General features: G+C 42.1%; 1 protein-coding gene across 1 annotated transcript in view; it reads right to left on the reverse strand.

Annotated features, from left to right (window-relative positions):
* Positions 1-12,770, reverse strand: part of DTNBP1 (dystrobrevin binding protein 1) — a 118,809-nt gene extending 106,039 nt beyond the window's left edge. The window contains exons 1-3 of the mRNA XM_059937977.1: positions 12,652-12,770; positions 1,097-1,150; positions 317-367 (exon numbers count right to left, since the gene is read on the reverse strand). Of these exons, the coding sequence (XP_059793960.1) occupies positions 317-367; positions 1,097-1,150; positions 12,652-12,710 (164 nt within the window). The 5' untranslated portion in view covers positions 12,711-12,770. The remainder of the gene's footprint in view (positions 1-316; positions 368-1,096; positions 1,151-12,651) is intronic.
* Positions 12,771-20,803: the final 8,033 nt, after the last annotated feature.

The following is a 20,803-nucleotide window of genomic DNA, read 5'->3' on the forward strand; positions in this document are numbered from 1 at the left end:
CAAAGTAAGAAAATTATTGGGGACTCAAATCCAGAATTGATTTTCTTGCAACAAAGAAACCACAAACATAATACATGCACATGATAAAGTTACTGATTAGTAAACGCAACAGTGATCAATATGCTCAAAGTCTGAATGGCCTTTGTATTAATCAGTGAAATGCAAAAGCCCCTCAGGAACACAAATAAGGAAATAATTTCCAACCTCCTTGTTAAGGTAAAATTTAGTTGTTTTAAGGTTTCTATCTATAAAGTTATAAAATACTTTTAGACAATAGTCAGGAGTATAACCTTTTCATTTAAACGAAAACACTTACCTGCCAAGTAATTCTAGTCCAGCAGAGCACTTTGGCAAATATGGAACAGTCCTGCCAAAAGAAACACTTATTTTATTAAAAACTGCTGCTGATTTAGGCCAACTTAAAAAAAAAGTTACATATAATAATTTTGATGCTGTCAATCATAATGTGGAATATTTTTAAATCACTAATGACAATTGATCTAAACTTTTAGAAAAATGTATTGTTATTCCAAAGTTAATATACTGCAATATACTATCAACCATCACTTTGCCCTATAGATTTTTAGCACACAATAATAAGCACTTTAATAGAATGTTAGCTAACAAGAAATTTTTTAAAAAGCTCCTCATCTCTAGGTTTAAAGTGAAATTTGGTCATGTGCTTTACTTTATTAAAAAACTGAAAAAACTGCACAAACTATACTAGTGTTTTCTTATAAAACAGATAACACAGCTAAAGAGGCTCACTTGCCAAGTACTGTTTCATTATCAATCTGCTTCTCAATAATGGAGAACTTTTACTGTGCTCTTAATATACAAATAAAAATGATTAATTGTGATCAAATAGCTATTGACTGTCATGGAGTAAAACAATTACACGTCACCATTTTTTCAACCATTTTACAATTTTATCAGAAAAATTTCCAGTGTTACAAAATTTAGAAAGAATCAATAAATTGTTTACTCAGATGCATTCAACAGATATAAAATCCATTAAAGTAATAATACTATCATTACTACAACCAAAAGTTGTATGAAATTTAAGTCATAGTAAATTAAATCAGCACAAGCTTACCTAGGTTTGTTTTTTACTTTAGCTTCTCTTGACTTGTCACTTAAAGTCTTCAGCCTATAATTCAACAAGTATAAAATATCATATTTTTACAGCTTAAGAGATATTTTTCAAATGCAAATTTCACGGTAAGTAAAACTTTGGGTTGGATAAGCTAATTTTTTTTTTTTAGCAAGAATTAAGCACCTCTACAGACAACAAATATTTGTTTACTATATATCAGACACCACAAATGGAAAATTTGTAGCAAATATTTTTATATTTTTCTTGCCCCAAATCCCTTTTCTAGAAACACTTCCTAAATATAACTGGACTAGAAAACCTCACTACTCTGGCAACATCAGAAAAAAAAAAGTGGTCTCCATAGGTGAACTTGATCGGCAACAAAGGTATCTAAGCAGCACATTTTTAAGTAGATAACTATGCCAGGCACTAAGTGCCAACATTCTGAGAAATTTTAGCTATTGATAAAAGGCTTTCTAAAATACATTACAAACCTCCTTCATTAAAGAGGTCTTGGTACATTCTATTGAACATTTTCTGATAACTCGGCATCATTATCATGAATACCACTGACTGCATTTCGTGGCAAAACAGTACTCTCCTTAGATGTTTCTGAGCTAGGAATGTCTCTTCATTTACCAACTCGAAACCAATCTAAAGCGGTTTTCTGAGTTTGTTCAGGATCCTACGTCTATTTCTTCAAAATTTAAATTTTCCATCTCTACCATTGGTCATCTGGTATCAGCTACCACTTACTGCTTCTGCTAGCTATTTAACTATAGCAGCCTACTCCCCTTCTATTTGCTTTTTAAAATTATTGGGCTGGGAAACATAAATGGGCTAGAAATGCATATGTAAAATAAAATTAAATAGGCTCTTCTATATATAAAATATGAAGTTCATAAACTTCATACAATGTTTTTTCACTTCACCAGCCCATTTTTTACCTATGTTTAACTGTGGACTCTGTATCATATAACAGACTGCCAAAAAGCAAATGCTAAATTATGAGATAATCTCACATAAAATGAGATATGTGGACATGTTTTTCTTAATCTGATTACTTCCACAAATATTCATTTCTAAATAGAGTCTGAAGCATAGGCCACAGTACCCCAGCTAGCTCCACGAAGCCTTTGTAAAGCTAGACACAGGTGCTCCTTTCTCAAGACACTTTACTGCACTCAGTCAGAAACTGTCCTAGCATACAAGCTGACTCTCCTATGAATGTCCCAACCCTTTGTTGTGCACAGCTGTACGTACAAGCCCTGACAGAGGATTACAACTTTTTGGTCAATAATGCCTGGCTTAAAACCAGAAAGGGACTTCTAGTGTCAAGTCATTTTTTTTTTAACAAGTTGCAGTGTCAATTTCATACTAAGATTTTTTTTATATTGTTCTATGTTCTTTTTCAAAAACTAAAATATTGATGAGATCAATTCCAATACAATGTTAAAAAGACTTAGCAATCTCTTTAATAGAAAACTATTTGTATATATCTCTCCAGATGAACTGAATTTAAAAAGTCTAACCTGTCCCAGAAAAACTATATAAATTTTCAAGCTTAGCTTGGAAACTAGTAAATCCGGTTTAAACTAAGATTAAGCAACAGCTAGGGAAAGGTATTTTGATAGCTAGTGAACCATTTCCACTCCAAAAGCTGAGAAAGGCACTTAGTTGCGACATCCGAGGTAGAATTATACTAGGATAGGCAGACACAGCAGTGCATCATACTCAAAACGATTCTAGTATTATATTCAGTGATTTGGGACAATTCCATATCGTTAGGTGTTACAAGGATATTGAAAGCTCACTGCTAAGACCCTCTTTGGACCATTCATTATAGGACCTAGCAAATCTTTAGGTCAGTATTTCAAGTATTTATTTCTGAAAAAAATGTTAAATTTCTCAATTGTAAGATATCAAATGTGGGGTTCTCCTCCACACTTCCCCAAAAGAAAGAAAGAAAAAAAATAGTTTGGAATAAAAGAGAAAGGAGGAAGCTTACAGGGAGCTGAAAATAAAATTGCTGGAAGGTCAGTAAGAGCTTCCCCAGGTGGCTCCTTAACAACCACCTACTTTAAAAACTGGTCTTTAACCAAATGTAATGGGTGGAACTTATCTGATGTGGATTTGATCAACTGTAAAAAGACATTTCTAAGAACCAGGAAATTTGATTATGGACTGGATAATTGATAATATCAAAGAATTAGTGTTAATTTTGCTAGGTATGATATTGGCATTGCATTTATGTAATGTATTTTTTTTAGAGATGAAAACTGATGTATGAGAGATGTAAGAGCTTAGTCTGAGGTTTACTTTATAAGTAAGGGAGAGACAAGCAAATGTGGTAGTAGTTGACAACTGCTGAATCTGAATAATGAATATATGGGACTCACTGTGTTATTCTATTTTTGTATATGTTTAAAACTTTGTAAAAAAAAAGTTTTAATAACAAAAGAAGTATTTTATATATTCATCTTTTCTCATCACACCTTCTCCATATAAATCATCAATATGCCAAAATTCAGAATAGAAACTTCTGTAGAAAACAAAGTAGCAAGAAGAAAGTTGGAAACAGTGAAGAAAGTTCAGGAGAGAAAAAGATAAAATAAGATTAATAGTCAATGTAACACTTTAAGTTGAAAAAAAATAAGGTCAGACCCCCAGAAAAGCAAAACAGTCCTTTCTGAAGTATATACTCAAAACCCAGAATTCAACTGAAAGTAGCTTACCATTTTTATTTGGGGATAACCCTATTTAAGTTTCTCACAGTGAGTCTGTGCTGGAAACAACCCGCTAATAAAGTCCCACCATGTCTTGACACACTGAGAAGGAAATACTGATCTGAGTGAAATGCCCAGTTTCCTAAACCATAAAATAGGAGTATTGTACTGACCATAATGATTTGCCACAAGAAGTAAAGGAAATATGACTTTGGCAGCAAACTGTAATTGTAAATTATAAAGCCAATTCAAACAAAATGTGTAATACAAACTATCTCCAAGTTTAGTAAAAATTATCACCATCAAGAAAGGTAAGAAGCTATGTACATTAGAGGGCCAAAGTAAAATAAAATAGAGGTCCCCCAATGCACCAGTTCCCATAAAAGCCTTCTCCACCATTCCTAATCTTCTTCACAATACCATATACCTCCAGGGAGACGTGAGTACTGCTGTGTGAGAATATTAATATACAGACTTCTAAGTGAGCCACCTGACAATTATTTTCTACCCAATGCAACTAATGCACACTTCAGAGCTCAAAGCACTTACCTTCAAATTCATAACACCACAATATTTTATTTTTAGACTGCTGCAAAGACTTACCTTAATTTGACCCCAGCACATTTATTTTTTTAAGCTTTACAGAAAATACTAAGATGGAGGCATCTTACTACGAAACGGGGATAACTAGCAAAACTGCTTAGACAAAAAGTTTAAAAAGTAGTTACACAGCATGAGAGGCGGAGCATGACACTGACTGATGAGCAGGAAGTGTGCTCTCTGGACCTGACTCGATGGCATGAGGGACCTTGACGGCATTCCATTTATCCTCACTTCAATTTCCTACTCATCTAACCCCATCAGCGATTATGAAAGGTGAGGATGGCTGCTTTAAAACACCACAAAATGTATTAATTAGCATATTTTGTCCTTTAAGGCTCATTTTCATGTCTCCATTATTCCGACTTTAAATTCTGTTTATGAATAAAAATCCAATCTATTATATTTTCCCGTTAATGTTTATCATTTTTTCTTTTTTAAAGCCAAGATCAGGAAACACGAAAGCATTAACCACACCTAAAAGTGCACATGACCCCAAAGCTCTGAATGCAGAGAGATTCACACAAAAGCCACAGAGACTCAGGAAGGGGAGAGAGGACTATAGCCTATCTCTATCCTAATCACCCCCAAACACACCACTTCGGTCCTGACCTCTCTCCTGAGTGTTTCATAAATTTCCAGCTGCTTCTTGGACCTCATAGCACATTCACTGTCAACTGCTCCTTCTCTCTCAAAACTACTCAACTTCTCTCCTGTTGGTAAATGACATCATTATCTAAGATACTCCAAAATTAATATCCTCAATTTCTCCACCTTTTTCACTTCCTAGTCTCACTTTTTATGAAATCGACCAGTGCCTGTCATGTCAGGACTATTCCCTCCTTCAATTTCTATTCTCTCTCACCTGCCCCCTAATTATAGCCTTCTTAATACTCTCCCTGTTCCCCATCTCTAATCCTCCCATCACATCACCTCCCAAATTATTCTTCCAGAAATACAGGTAGGCTCAGGCCACTCCCCTCCACAAAAACCTTCAGAAGATTCAGTCAACCTAAAAATAAGCAAGACCACCCTATGTAAGATAGCAACCCCCCACCCCAAAACCCCTTAACCTGCTTTATTTTTAGCAACAGTACTTATGACCTTCTAGATATTCTGCCTCCTGCCAGTAGAATGAGCACAGGGACATTATTTGCTGTCCGGTGTATGCATTCTCCGCTGTAACCCTAGTGCCTGTCAACAGGTAAGTGCTCAATAAATATTTCATAAATGAATTAATTTAGCAAAGCACTGAAGACCCTCTATTATCACTAACTAAGCTTCCTTTCCAGGTTCCTCTCCCACAAGAGCTTCATCTCTGAAATCCCTCACCCAAATCTATCCTCATCCCTCCTCATTCTTCAAGGCCCAGTCTAGAAGCCACCTCCTCTTTGAAGCCTTCCATAAATGCATCTGAACTAATGACTCTTTCCTCTAGGCTCAAAAACCACATCACTTCTATCTTTCACATTCAGTTCCTTCTGCTTTGCTTTATGTTACCACCAGTCTAGGGCATCCGGAGGGCAGAAATGGTTTTAGTTAACTTTGTAGCCCCAAGATCTAGTCCAATATATAGACACTGGCAAAGAGCAGGCAAAACTGAGCATGTGGCCTCTTAAATCTTTTTTTTTTTTTTTTGATGAAATGAAAATAGCTTCTATGATAATGAAGACTGAGTTCCTAGCCTAGTGTCTGACACTTGGTGGGAACTCAGTAAATGTTTATTAGGTCAAGTTGAATATTGAGATTTTTTTTCCTGCTAAAGGTAAGTAATCATGGAAGAGTCAACATTTTAGGCAAAACCTCACCATTTTACCACACTGTGAATTAGACTGTTAGATCCTCTCCTTTGAGGGTTTGGTACTACAGGAGGGAAGAAGAGAAAATGAGTGCAGTGGGCAGGGCTGGAGGGCAGGGCAGAGGTGGCTTTGAGGAGGAAACACTCACTGTCCAGTTGCAACACTTGTATCCATATCCAAAAGCACCCAGAGCATTACAGACAGGAAATGCCAGGCAGTGACAGGCAGCTGCAAACCCTTGGTAAATCTGATTTTCAGTTCCCTGAAGGGTTTTGCATGCCTGCATACTTCAGTCCTGAGGTCGTGGGTCATAACTGCTCAGAAGGTAAAAAATCAAAGACCAGAGTGGATTTGAAGTAAATGCTTTGGTGGGTCCAAAAGTCTCCCTCAGAGCTCAAGCCAGTCCCTAAAAAGTGGATGTTCTGTGTGAACACTCCGAAAGGCTCCTAGAGCTCCGAGGGAGTTAAATCAGATGAGGGCTCATGTAGGTGACGGGGAAAGAGCGAAGCTGGGAGGCAGTCCCCTCCCGGGGCCTTTGGACCAGCTGGCCACCCAGGTGGGCCAGAAAGAAAGCAACATTATTTCTAGGTTTATCTCGATTTTGACATAGCTCTTATTATGAATAAAAAGTTAAAAATTACTAAAAAGATCACGAGTCCATGGACGACCTACAGTTCCTTGAAGGCCAGCAGCAATCTTTCCACTGCCCTCAAGCTGCATTTGTTCTAAGTTTGAATGGAAAGTTGAAATTTGTTATGTCCATCAAATATGCTTTAATCACTAATGTGGCATTCTCTTGTGAGCCTGATAAAGAATATTCCTATTTTACTTTAAAAAAAAAATAATTGCCTACATTCCAGCTCCAGATATATGAATTTCAGAAACTGAAAATGAGCAGAAAAGCCCTGAGGAGAGGCTGCTGCTCTGGGCTGCTGTGAAGATCCACGTGAAGGAGCTCAGGAAAGCACCGGGCCTTTCTTCTACTGAGATCCCAGGGCAACCCGAACAGATGAAGTTCCCAATTATTTTGTAAGCCAGCTGTTCTGGCTTCTATGGGCACTAACAGCAAGTGTTCTAAAGGAATACCAGGTCCAGTTGGGTAGTTCTGAGAGCTAAGGGCCATGTTGCTTTCATCTCTGAATCCCTCAGTGCCTTCATGCAATATACACGTGAAGCTGTGTTTAATGTCACCTTTTCTCAGCCTGGCAAAATATTCAAAAATAGGTTGATCTTAGGCTGAATATGAAACAGTTTACTAAAAGGAATTACATGGATTTTTTCTTGTTAAGAATCGCCTAGGAGAGCACCTCAATACTTAAGGCAACTGCTAACAGCTATAAAAGAGGAAATCGACAGTAACACAGTAATAGTGGGGGACTTTAACACCTCACTTACACCAATGGACAGATCATCCAAAATGAAAATAAATAAGGAAACAGACAAAGATACTACAAAAAAAGAAAATTACAGACCAATATCACTGATGAATATAGATGCAAAAATCCTCAACAAAATACTAGCAAACAGAATCCAACAACACATTAAAAGGATTATACACCACGATCAAGTGGGATTTATCCCAGGGATACAAGGATTCTTCAGTATATGCAAATCAATCAATGTGATACACCATATTAACAAATTGAAGAATAAAAACCATATGATCATCTCAATAGATGCAGAAAAACTTTTGACAAAATTCAACACCCATTTATGATAAAAACTCTCCAGAAAGTGGGCATAGAGGGAACCTACCTCAACATAATAAAGGCCACATATGACAAACCCACAGCAAACATCATTCTCAATGGCGAAAAACTGAAAGCATTTCCTCTAAGATCAGGAACAACACAAGGATGTCCACTCTCACCACTATTATTCAACATAGTTTTGGAAGTCCTAGTCACGGCAATCAGAGAAGAAAAAGAAATAAAAGGAATACAAATTGGAAAAGAAGAAGTAAAAGTGTCACTGTTTGCAGATGACATGATACTATACATAGAGAATCCTAAAAATGCCACCAGAAAACTACTAGAGCTAATCAATGAATTTGGTAAAGTTGCAGGATACAAAATTAATGCACAGAAATCTCTTGCGTTCCTATACACTAATGATGAAAAATCTGAAAGAGAAATTATGGAAACACTCCCATTTACCATTGCAACAAAAAGAAAAAAATACCTAGGAATAAACCTACCTAGGGTGACAAAAGACCTGTATGCAGAAAACTATAAGACACTGATGAAAGAAATTAAAGATGATACCAACAGATGAAGAGATATACCATGTTCTTGGGTTGGAAGAATCAATACTGTGAAAATGACTATACTACCCAAAGCAATCTACAGATTCAATGCAATCCCTATCAAATTACCAATGGCATTTTTTACGGAACTAGAACAAATCATCTTAAAATTTGTATGGAGACACAAAAGACCCCGAATAGCCAAAGCAGTCTTGAGGGAAAAAAACGGAGCTGGAGAAATCAGACTCCCTGACTTCAGACCATACTACAAAGCTACAGTAATCAAGACAATATGGTACTGGCACAAAAACAGAAACATAGATCAATGTAACAAGATAGAAAGCCCAGAGATAAACCCACGCACCTATGGTCAACTAATCTATGACAAAGGAAGCAAAGATATACAATGGAGAAAAGACAGTCTCTTCAATAAGTGGTGCTGCGAAAACTGGACAGCTACATGTAAAAGAATGAAATTAGAAAACTCCCTAACACCATACACAAAAAATGGATTCGAAATCTAAATGTAAGACCAGACACTATAAAACTCTTAGAGGAAAACATAGGAAGAACACTCTTTGACATAAACCACAGCAAGATCTTTTTTGATCCACTTCCTAGAGTAATGGAAATAAAAACAAAAATAAACAAATGGGACCTAATGAGACTTCAAAGCTCTTGCACAGCAAAGGAAACCATAAACAAGACGAAAAGGCAACCCTCAGAATGGGAGAAAATATTTGCAAACGAATCAACGGACAAAGGATTAATCTCCAAAATGTATAAACAGCTCATGCAACTCAATATTAAAGAAACAAACAACCCAATCCAAAAATGGGCAGAAGACCTAAATAGACGTTTCTCCAAAGAAGACATACAGATGGCCAAGAAGCACATGAAAAGATGCTCAACGTCACTAGTTATTAGAGAAATGCAAATCAAAACTACAATGAGGTATCACCTCACACCAGTTAGAATGGGCATCATCAGAAAATCTACAAACAACAAATACTGGAGAGGGTGTGGAGAAAAGGGAACCTTCTTGCACTGTTGGTGGGAATGTAAATTGATACAGCCACTATGGAGAACAGTATGGAGGTTCCTTAAAAAACTGAAAGTAGAATTACCATATGACCCAGCAATCCCACTACTGGGCATATACCCAGAGAAAACCGTAATTCAAAAAGACACATGCACCCTAATGTTCATTGCAGCACTATTTACAATAGCCAGGTCATAGAAGCAACCTAAATGCCCACTGACAGATGAATGGATAAAGAAGATGTGGTACATATATACAATAGAATATTACTCAGCCATAAAAAGGAATGAAATTGAGTCATTTGTTGAGACATGGATGTATCTAGAGACGGTCATACAGTGTGAAGTAAGTCAGAAAGAGAAAAACAAGTATTGTATATTAACGCATGTATGTGGAACCTAGAAAAATGGTACAGATGAACCGGTTTGCAAGGCAGAGGTTGAGACACAGATGTAGAGAACAAACGTATGGACACCAAGGGGGGAAAACCGCAGTGGGGTGGGGATGGTGGTGTGCTGAATTGAGCGATTGGGATTGACAGGTATACACTGATGTATATAAAGTTGATGACTAATAAGAACCTGCAGTATAAAAAAACAAACAAACAAAAAACCAACTAATACTAAACTTTCTTTGGGTTATTTGTATGGAAATATGTTAATATAAATGTTTCAGACATTACATGAAATTTCTAAAAATCATGTATGTTCTGGTATAATGTTTTAAGTCATAATTCTAGTTATTACTTTAAAATGTATATCTCAGAAATAACTAAATTTCCTTGTCAACTGCATTATTATCAACTTTCATCAAATCTTTAACCGTGGTCATTTTTAAGTCTTTTGTCATTTACAGACAGTTCTGGGTGTACTCTGATGCTTTTGCAAAAATGTTCCTATAAAAGGGTTTCATCTTCAAGGAATTCATGGAAAAGACTCTGACAAGTACAGGTTTCTGGTAACTGACTATACTGCTGAACTGAATGAATAAGCATTTTTAGAACTCTAATGGAAAATTGATGAATTCATAAAAGTGCTAACAAAAGATCAAGATGAAAAAAAAATTAATTACATGGGACTGAGTAAACTGATGAGGATTATAATTTTTGTGACTTTCTGTTTGAATAAAAAAAATAAAAAATAAATAAATAAAAAAGAATCGCCTAGGAATTGGTGGACCTGACAAAGGTGAACATCAGAGTTTAAAGCTGCCACTCACAGACATAACTTGAAGATGAGTTATTTCTCTGCCAGGTGACAGGCTAATGGCACACACTGACAGTCCAGTGCTTTGTCAGCTGAAAATGACCTGTACAAGGAAGCCAATGAAGGGCCTAAACGGAATGAAAGCCCTCTCAGGATGTCTAATCCCAAACTGGTCCCAGTTTATGTCATCTTCAAGAGGTAAGGTCAGTTTCCAAGGCGTTCTACACAGATCCCCTCAACCCTCTCCCTATCTAAACTCAGGTTTTCCAGATCTCTCAGGATGGTTTGGGCCCAGAATCTATATTCCTAGGTAAGCTGAACCTTCTTAAGCCAAGGTCAGGAGAATGAATGGGTTCAAAGGCAACCACGTGACCTAGGGAGTTACAGTAGTTGTAACTCCCAAAAGATAGACTGTTCCGCCATCAAGGAGTTCCTTGAGGTGATGACAACAGGGCTGTCCCAGACGTGTTTATCTGTGATCATTCTCATGCTATCATTCCAGCATTATACCCCAGTTTTTCAATACAATAATTTACGTTCTGAAAGGAAATTACTTTTTAAATTTAAAGGGGGGGGGAGGAAATGCAAGCATGCAAGCAGAGCATCAGTGAATGACTGCTACAGCATCTACAACTAATATTCTTAAGGACACCAAACGAAGATTACCAAAAATGCTTTACATGTAAGTGCTCAAGTATTTGACAGTTACTACGCAGCACCCAAGAGGCAAACAATATAAACATTTTTGTTCCATAAAATTTTAGCTAAAATCTTTCTCATTAGAAATTTAAAACATGATGGAGAGGCCCTCCTATTCAGAGCATTCTCCAAAGGATTCGTAATCTAAAGGTGACAGACAAATCCTTTATCAAAGTGACACCCTTTCTAAAGTAATGGAAAAACTAAAATGAATTAAGCACTAAATAACAATAGTGACATAGTGTGACTGCGCTGTTTTACATGTTAATTCATTCATCCTCACAATAACCCTATGAGTACCATCTTCACCCTTGTTGTACAGTCGTGGAAACTGAGGCAGAGAAACTTGCAGAAACACGTTTCTGCGAGTTTCTGGCGTTAGAGTCCATGCCTGCGGTTCCCAGAGTTTGCCGCACACAGGAATCACCTGGGGGTCTTTAAAACCCCATCGCCAGTCTGATGTAATTAGTATAGTTTGCGACCCAGGCATCAAGATGGTTAAAGGTTCCCAGGTGATTCTAAGCAAAGTTCGGGAACCGCTTGGTCCGTGTGCGCTTCACCACTAGGCACTAATAGTACTGCCATAGTTCTGTTGTTTCTGTGGCCCTAGAGTTTCTTCACTGAGGCGTTAAACCCGAGGCAAAGTTAGAGAGAGAAAGCAAAAGGGGAAGAGGCGCCAAGCCTTGGCAAAGGTTCAGCGAGCGAACCGAGCGCGAGGGTGGACAGGACGCGCGGCCGGGCCCCGGCGGGTGAAGGCTGCGGCGCCCGCGACCTCCGGCCTGGGGAGGGGGCAGCGGCCCGGCTGCAGGCGGGGCCGCAGAAGCTCCGAGGCCCGAGCGGGCAGGGGTCTCGGCGGCGTGGGAGGGGGCTCAGGGTCACCGTTCCCCCGGGGCAGAGGAACGGGAAGGCGCGCTCGCCCCTCACAAGACACCCCCCCGGGCCGGCCAGGGCTGCCGGGAGGGCGTTGCACGATCCCCGGCGCGCCCGCAGCCTTCCCGACCCCCTTCCGGGCCCGGGGCGCGGGTCAGAGTCTGCCCGGTGGGACCTAAGTTACTTTGTGCGGCCGGACAGACGCCGGAAAGTTCGTTACTTTCCTCCATCTGGCGGGGATGGGAGGGGCGGGGTGGGGGAGAGGGAGGGAGAGGGACCGGACCGAGGTGCGCGGAGGCCGCGTCCCGGTGGCCCCAGCTCCTCGGCCCGGCCCCCGGGTTCCCTTTCTGTCCCCCACCGTGTACCTACCCGGAGGTGAAATCCTGCTGCACGCTCAGCAGCCGCTCGCGCAGGGTCTCCAGCATCATCGCCGCCGCCTCCACGTCTCCTCCGCTCAGGCCGCCGCCGCCGCCGCCGCCGCCGCCGCCGCCGCCGCCCTCAGCCCCGCGAAGGCACCCCGCCGCACCTGTCACGGCGCGCCCCGAACCCTCGCGGCCGGCCCCGCCCCCGGCCCGCTCTCGTCTTCGCGCCGCGGCCCCTTCCGCGTTCCCGCCCCCCGCTCGCGCGCTCCCGCCCCGCCCCCGCCGCGCCCAGGCCCGCGCAGCCGCAGTGAGCCCCGCCGGGCTCGGGCTGCGGAAAAGGGGCGGTCCTTCTCTCCCAGCCGAGAAACTGAGCGGCTCGGGTGCCTTTTCCTAGCCCGAAGCCAGGCCCTTTCCTTTCCCTCTTTAAAATTGAAGTAGCCACGTGAAAGAATGCTTTACAACCAGCGCTTCTTTGAGTGCAGCGTTTGTTTTCACAGTTTGGAAGAGAGATGGATCAATTTCTTGCATAGCGTGCACCTCCCCTGTAGCAAACACTTTCGTGGACTCTGGTTCCAGGATCTGACCCCGCTGGCTTTGACCTTGGATGAGAAAATTAACCATTCTGAGCCTCGGTTTCTTCATTGATAAAACAGCAAAAATCAACTGCTCCGACATCTTTACTTTCCATTCTCTTTTCAACCTACCCCATCAGGTTTTCGTGCTCTTCATACCAAAGGAGGTGGCCTTTGTCGAGTCACCAGTGACCGCCATGTTGCCGATACCATTTGTTACTTACCTTCCTTGATTTTTTTCTCGACCTCTCGGTGGCTCTCAAGCAACTCCTTATCCCATTCTTCAGACACGTTCTTCTCTTTCTTTCAAGCACACCATTCATGCACTCTCCCTTCCTGTCCTCTCCTTCTCCTACTTAAGCAGCTGCTCCCAAGGCCACATTTGCAGGCTCCTGCGCTTCTCCATGTATGGCCCCCTCCTAGGTTATTCTCTCCATTACGATGCTGTAAATTCTATCGAGGCACCAGGGACGCCCAAATTTCCATCTTCAGCCCTGTCCTCCCTCCCCCTCCTTCAATTCATACCAGTTGCTTACTCCACATGTATCCAACAGGCATCTCAAACCCAAAATACGAAAAATTGAAAATTTTATTGCAAACTCACTTTCGAACCTAATCCCAGTCTCTTCCATTTCAGTAAGTGGCACCACCATACATCAAGTTGCTCAAGTTAAGCCACCTGAAATTACCATTTCCTATTTTCCCCACCTGCTGAATATTAATGCAGCAAGTCCAATCAACTCTATTTCTAAAGTATTGCTAGAACCTGCTCCTTTTTCTCCATCTTCACTATAATCACCCTGGTCCAAGGCACCATCATCTTTCACCAGGAATACTGACAGGTCTCCTTATTCTACTCTTTTGCCATGCACACGCCTGTAACTCATCCTTGATACAGCAGCCAAAGGGAATTATTTAAAAGAGCAATCATATTGTGTCGCTTTCCTGCTTTAAATCCTTCTGTGCCCTTAGAAAAAAAGTCAAACTCCTTACTCGGCTTATGAAGTCCTAAAATTTGAACCCTTCCTGACACTCTATCCAAAGTAAGTACTACTCACCTATCATTCCTTGACATTTAAGCCATACTAACCTTTGGTATGTTGTGTGTTCCCTGAAAATCCTAGATTCACTTCCTTGAGGCCTGTTCACAAGCTTTTCTCCAAATTGTCCCATGGCTGGCTCCTTTGTGGCATTCAGATCTCAGCTTAAATATCGTCCTCTTAGGTAGATCTTCCCTGATCATTCCAGTTACCGGCCCAATCACTTCCTATACACTCTGTTTCTCAACTTAGTACATAACACTATCTGATAATTTATTTAATAATTGTTTAAGAAAAAGTTGTTTATTTATTTGCTTACACATTTATTTTAAAACCAGCTCTGAGACTAGCATGAGGTGGGCAAGGCATTCACCTCAGGTGTAAAACTTAAGGGGAAGCCAAAAACCTTAGTAATCAAGATGAATAATATTTTAATGCAATATTCAAAAAATTTTAAATTAGTGAAAAATTTTGTGATGAACAAAATATCAAGATTTTTAATTTTAAGACAGACAGGATCTGTCTTTATTTTAAAGACGGGGCCAGTGGTAAAGAATCCGTCCTGCAATGCAGGGGACGCAGGTTCGATCCCTGGTCAGGCAACTAAGATCCCACATGCCGAGGGACAACTAAGCCCGCGTGCCACAACTACTGAGCTTGTGCGCCACAACTACTGAGCTTGTGCGCCTCAACTAGAGAGAGAAAACCCGCACGCCACAACTAGAGAGAAGCCCAAGCGCCGCAGCGGAAGATCTCTTGTGCCACAACTAAAGACCCGACACAGCCAAAAATCAAAACAAAAAAGAAGACAGGATATGATAGGGCTGGGATTGAATAAGTCATGTGAGATGGGCTGTGTGAGGATAGGCCTTTCCTGGCAGAGCAGAAGTGACTATTCTGATTAGTGATCTAGGGCAGGGGTCCCCAACCCCCGGGCCTTGGACTGGTACCGGTCTGAGGCCTGTTAGGAACCGGGCTGCACAGCAGGAGGTCAGCAGCGGGTGAGCTGCCCCCAGTCCATGGAAAAATTGTCTTCCACAAAAAAAAGCTGGGGATCACTGATATAGGGAATAAGGAGCCTGGCCCCATCCTTTCTTCTTTTCCTTGGGTGCAAACATCCAGTAAAGAACAGCCGTTCTACTCCATAAGGACAGGCTGCCAGGTGAGCACGCTGCAGTGACCCAGTGCTCTCTGTGACTGGGTGGGCAAGTTTTAACCTGAGGTTCAGTAATAGGAGTTCTGCTTGCCCATGAACATAAGTCATGTGCTTCATCACCCTTACCAGAAATGAAAGTGATGTTCTGGCTGCTTTATGCTGACTTTCTTATTTCTTAGTAGGTTGAGACAAGTTGGTTGAGAGGGGTTCTGTTTATTGGGTCTTTCTCCACCACCCGGAAACAGTACCTGGTACAGAGTAAGCGATCAAATGATCAGGTCTACAGAGACAGATCCCTCACTGTCTAGTAGATGTGGAAACCACATGTACTGAGAAGTAATAAATCTTTTTCATTTTATTCAATTGAAATAAACTCCTCTGCTCATATGTTTTCAATTTACTAAGTTTCATACATTCCAGTAAAGTACCAAATCAGATCAAAGAGAGTATGCCTGTCACTAGAAAATAGATTTACTTGTGCCCAATCATTTTTATCTCGACCATTGCATTATTAGTCTATGGCATGTTTGTCCTTCGTTTTGAGGTGTTTTATGAACATTCTTAACCCCACGTCTGATAAACCCCAAAACAGTGACAGTTTTAAAAGTGCTAATAAGAAGAGATAATTATAAGGAAACAAAAGTAAATTATAAAAATGAAAGTAAAGAGAGAGAAAATGACTACTGTTGCACATGAGTTGTTTTGCAGGAATGATTAAGGACCAAGAGTTGAAACATGCGACACGTTGTGTCAATTTAAGTAACAGTCATCAGCCAGAAACTAGGAAGATTGACTGGCAAAATGAAAAAAAAAGTTTTAAGTATAGGGAACCAACATCAATAGTGGAGGCTACTGACCTCATCTTAATTCAGCAATTGGTTGAGAGCTGATTTGAGAACATAATAGCTAAGCAGGGAGAAAGCTGTGATGATAGAACATTTGGGGCAAAAGCACCAAAGCTGCTAAGAAGCTCCCCATGGTGGTGCCTCCCTGGAGCAGCCGCAGCAGCAGCACCTGGGAGCTTGTTGCAAATGCAGAATCTCAGGCCCCACCCAGGCCTACTGAATCAGAATCTGAATTTTAACAAGATCCCCAGGTGACTCGTATTCATTTAACATGTGAGAAGCACTGCTCTAGGACACTTGCTAAGGAAAGGGGTTTCCTCGTCTCAGTGGATTTTTACAGTAAATAAAGTGATGAATGAGGATTTGGTGGAATGGGAACCAAAGAAAAGATGCTATAAAAGAAGAAGCCATAGGACCCCGAAGATTTCACACCACTTTTTTGGCAGAGATCTTTTAGAGTAATTGGAAAGGCCCTACTGCCATTCGAGTTACAGGAATCTAACAGATTTGTAAAGGCATCTACATGTTGTTATTAACTTATTTATAATTTTAAAAAACCAAGATTTTTGATATCTTTAATTTTTAAGAATTTAAAGATGCCAGAAGAAAGAAACCAATTAAAAGCTGTAAATGTTTCTTGTGAAACAATGAGTCGTTCTAAGAATAAAGTAAGCTAAATAAAGCTGGAAGGTAACATCAGCTTGGCATTTTGAAAAGGAAAACAGACAGGAACCTGAGAGGTGGAGGAGGGGAATTCCAACACGCAGAACAAAGATTAGAGCCCAGTTGAAGAAGAACACAGAAGAAGAGGGTATTGGGGGAGTGGGGGGCCGGTGGGGTGGGAATCAAAGTCTGAAGACAGAAGCTAACAGACCAAGAAGGCAAGCAGTGTGTGGAGTGACACTCCCAGCAAAGTTGGGAAAGAATATTTTCAACATGAACCACATTGAAAGAACAGCGAGAGGCAGCTCAGCTGCATCTATTTGTTTTGAAATTTTTATCACACTATAATAAAATGTAATCAGGCACCTAACCTCGTCTTTTTGCTCAGATGAAGGAAAGGTACTACACAGTGCATTAGAGGAGGAAACCTCTTTTATTTTTCGTTAATCTATGTATGGATCTATATGATCTATGAAATATTCATAAATAACCAAGTGACTCCATTCATTAAAATGTAGGGACCCTACATGAATAGAGGAGACCACAAATAAATGGTTTTCCCTGGAGAAAGTATATCTCAGAAATTACACCTTCTGAACCATTATAGAACAGAAATCTGTTCAAGTGGGAGAATTTAACTCAAATGGAAACTTTTTAATAAGAATTACAAAAAGATGATTGAGACAATTATTACCTATAGTTAAGTATCAGCTTAATATAGGTGGGGGGAGTCCCAATAATTGAAAAGGATTGAGGAGAAGGGCTAATATAAGGTCCCAGTGCCCTAAGAGTGCCTCTCTGTCCACAGGAGTTGCCCATGTCAGTGGAAACTGATACTGAGAAACTGATTCTAGGAGGAAACCAGAGAGAGTCCTTTAAATGCAGTTAAGTGGATGGTTCTCAACCCTGGCTGCACTTTAGAATCACTTGGAGAGCATTTAAAAAATACCAATACCTGGGCCCAATCTCTGGAGATTAAATCTCAGGTTTAACTGGTCTGAGGCCACACCTCCTCAACCACACTGTTTCAAAAGTTTCCCAGTTGATTCTAATGTACAGTTGGGGCTGGGAACAACCGAGCTGAGCTTTGCGACCTGAGCTGCCTGCAGGGAAAGGAAGCAGATGCTCTGGCTAGAACAGCGACTGTGACCTCAGAGTTCACCAGACCTCTCCCTGACTTCAAGATTCCAGGCTGAAGCTGGTCCCCACTCTCCCAGCTCCTTCTAACAGGCACCAGCCCCATCACTTAGTTTGTAACATTTGGTACGTGGGCCTGAGCCCCTGCAGCCTCTGCCCAAACGGCGCTGGCTGACCCTGGAGGCAGGGGTGTGAAGGGGAGGAGCGAGGGAGCGAACCTGGGCACCGCACTGGGGAGGCCAGGCTCTGTCTGGCGTGCTCAGGCCACCCCAAGGCCTGCGGTCTTCCTGTAAGGACGCTACACGGGGAAGGGAGGGAACCCCAGGAGCTGGCTGTGTCTTGACACTTGGCCTGGTGGGACTGGAAGCTTCTTGTTGCCTTTCAGGAAACAACAAACGTTCAAGTGTCCCGAGCAGCTCTCAGTAGCTGTCATTTCAGGGGGAAAAAATGTCCCTTGTCCCCTCTCCGGGTGACTCTTCCAGTCCCATTTATTTCTCTGTCTCTGACTCCCTCTGCTTTCATTTTGCACTCTTTCTAAGCTCTGCTCTACCGTATGACGCCTGCCGCCTGGTGACTTCAGCTTAACGCCCTCTCTCCATGCCTTTTGGCCACTGCCATTGCTGCCAACTCTGCCCCTCCCTGAGTGACCAGAAGAAGGCTCTAAATGCTTTCTCCGGTCCTTCTTTTAACAGAAAATGCCTCACATAAGCAAAGCTCTTGCACGAGACCACGTCATGCTATACATGTCTGCTTGTAGGCCAAGTACCAGTCCCCAGCCCAATCTATTGTGACCCAGGTTGCAGGGTCAAGCAACACAAAACATGCGCAAGAACTGCTTTTGGCCTTTTTTTCCCCGAGAAGGGGATTATGAGGGGCTGTTTCTTAGACCTATGCAAGGGGGAAATAAGCCTCTAATAGCTAAATTAGAGAAAAAGTACCCAGTGTACCTGGTAATGTTTTTGCTTATGTTGCTTCAATTCGAGGTTTGTATATAATAAGTGGTAAGTTTCCAAACATTGCCTTTATGATGTGCTGAGAATCTCGACAGGGGAGGGGGAGAAAGAAAGTAGTTCTCATGTACAAAAACACTGGGTTCCTCTGCTTTAACTAGTGTATTGTCTCTGTTTATACACAGAAATGCAAGTGAACAGATGTATTTGTTGTCTTAATAAACCATTGTATATACCAATGAAAAGCTCGTGGCATACGATGAATGGTTTGTTTCCTCCATTATTGGAATTCTGTTCCTGAAGTGAGTCTAACTTCTGTGCTTAACGCCATCCTAATTAGCCACCGCTCATTACCTGGTGGTACCCAGCCAGGGAACACGGCATCGAGAGAGAATGAGCTCATTGATGGAAGACTTTTTGTGAAACCTCAACTTTTTAAAATAGTGGAAATGTCACAGGAGGAAAAGTACCCCAAACAGGAGCCCCATTCTTCCTCTCCTGGAGGCTACAGTGAAGAGGAAACACCGGGCTCTTAGGCTGAGAGTAAGATCGGTCTGGGGGATCCAGGGGTGCCATCCATCTACCGATTCCCCACTGCCTCCTAACGTGCCCCCCGCCTCAGTCCTGCAAGGCTGCGTCCTCCTGGTTTTCTGCAACATTGTCTACTCAACGAGAGCGACTGCTGAGGCCCTGCCTATGCCTGGCGCTCTACCAGATGCCAGGCACATACTAACGTACTGACTTTATCTTACTGTAATGACAATGATGGCTATTACCTACTGAGAGCTCACTTAGGCAGGATTCTAAGCACTTTACACGTATTATTTTGCCCATTTTGCAGATGAGGAAATGAAGGACAATAAGGCTCCTACAAACCCGTGAAGAGTTTCTAGTCTAGGTGAGGCGATTAGCGTTTTACCTGTGGTGATGACAGCCCAGACGAAGGGTGACTCACCTTGACTTTGCTTTGGAAGAAAGAGTCATGAAAGGGGGCCTGGTGTTGAGCGCCCCTGAGAAATTTAAATCCAGGTACATCGGCACGAACTCCTGGAAGGTGCATGTGATTGGTTGGTGAAGCTTGGCATCTGGCCCAGCCTTCCCGGGCAGCTCCTGGCAAATGGCGCCTGGTTACGTGGCGGTTACAGCCCCCCGTCGGGGGGCTGAGCCCAGCTGGCCCGGTTGCGCGGGTTATCTGTGACACTTCCTCCCTCACAGACTGGCAAGACCCGAGAGGGAGGGACTAGAGAAGACAGAGAGCCCCCTGGTGTCCGGAGCAGAGCAGGGGAGGGGCGGACCCTGCCCACGCCAGGCACCCTTGCCCTCCGCCCTCTGGAAGGGAGCGGGAGAGGGTTACACAGCCCCTGCCTGGGATCCCACTGTAGAGACTCAGGGTCAGAGAGAAGGAGACTCCCCTAAACGGGAACAAAAGGCTTCCCAGGGTAAATGTGAATCAGAGACCTGGGAGGGTGGGTGTTGAGCCCCAACTCGGGGTGAAGGAGGAGAGGAGGAAGGCCCAGGCTGGCGAATCTGTCCTCCCTATTGGCCAAACCGACATACCCTGCTTCTGCCTTTAGTCACAGACAGTGGGCCACCCCAGGTCATTACCAGCTTCACTTCCTCAAACTCACAGGACTAAGGCACTGCCCGTCTGACTGCAGGAGGACAGCCAGCATTTTGAGTCCCCTCCCTGGCACGGGAATCTGAGCAGGGCACCCAGAGCCCACCAGTGTTCACCGGTATAAACAGCCTTTCCAAAGCCCCATCTAACTTTTACCTGTTTCACGCTCTCTGAGAAA

This window comes from Balaenoptera ricei, chromosome 11 (assembly GCF_028023285.1).
Source record: "Balaenoptera ricei isolate mBalRic1 chromosome 11, mBalRic1.hap2, whole genome shotgun sequence".
Lineage (NCBI taxonomy): Eukaryota > Metazoa > Chordata > Mammalia > Artiodactyla > Balaenopteridae > Balaenoptera > Balaenoptera ricei.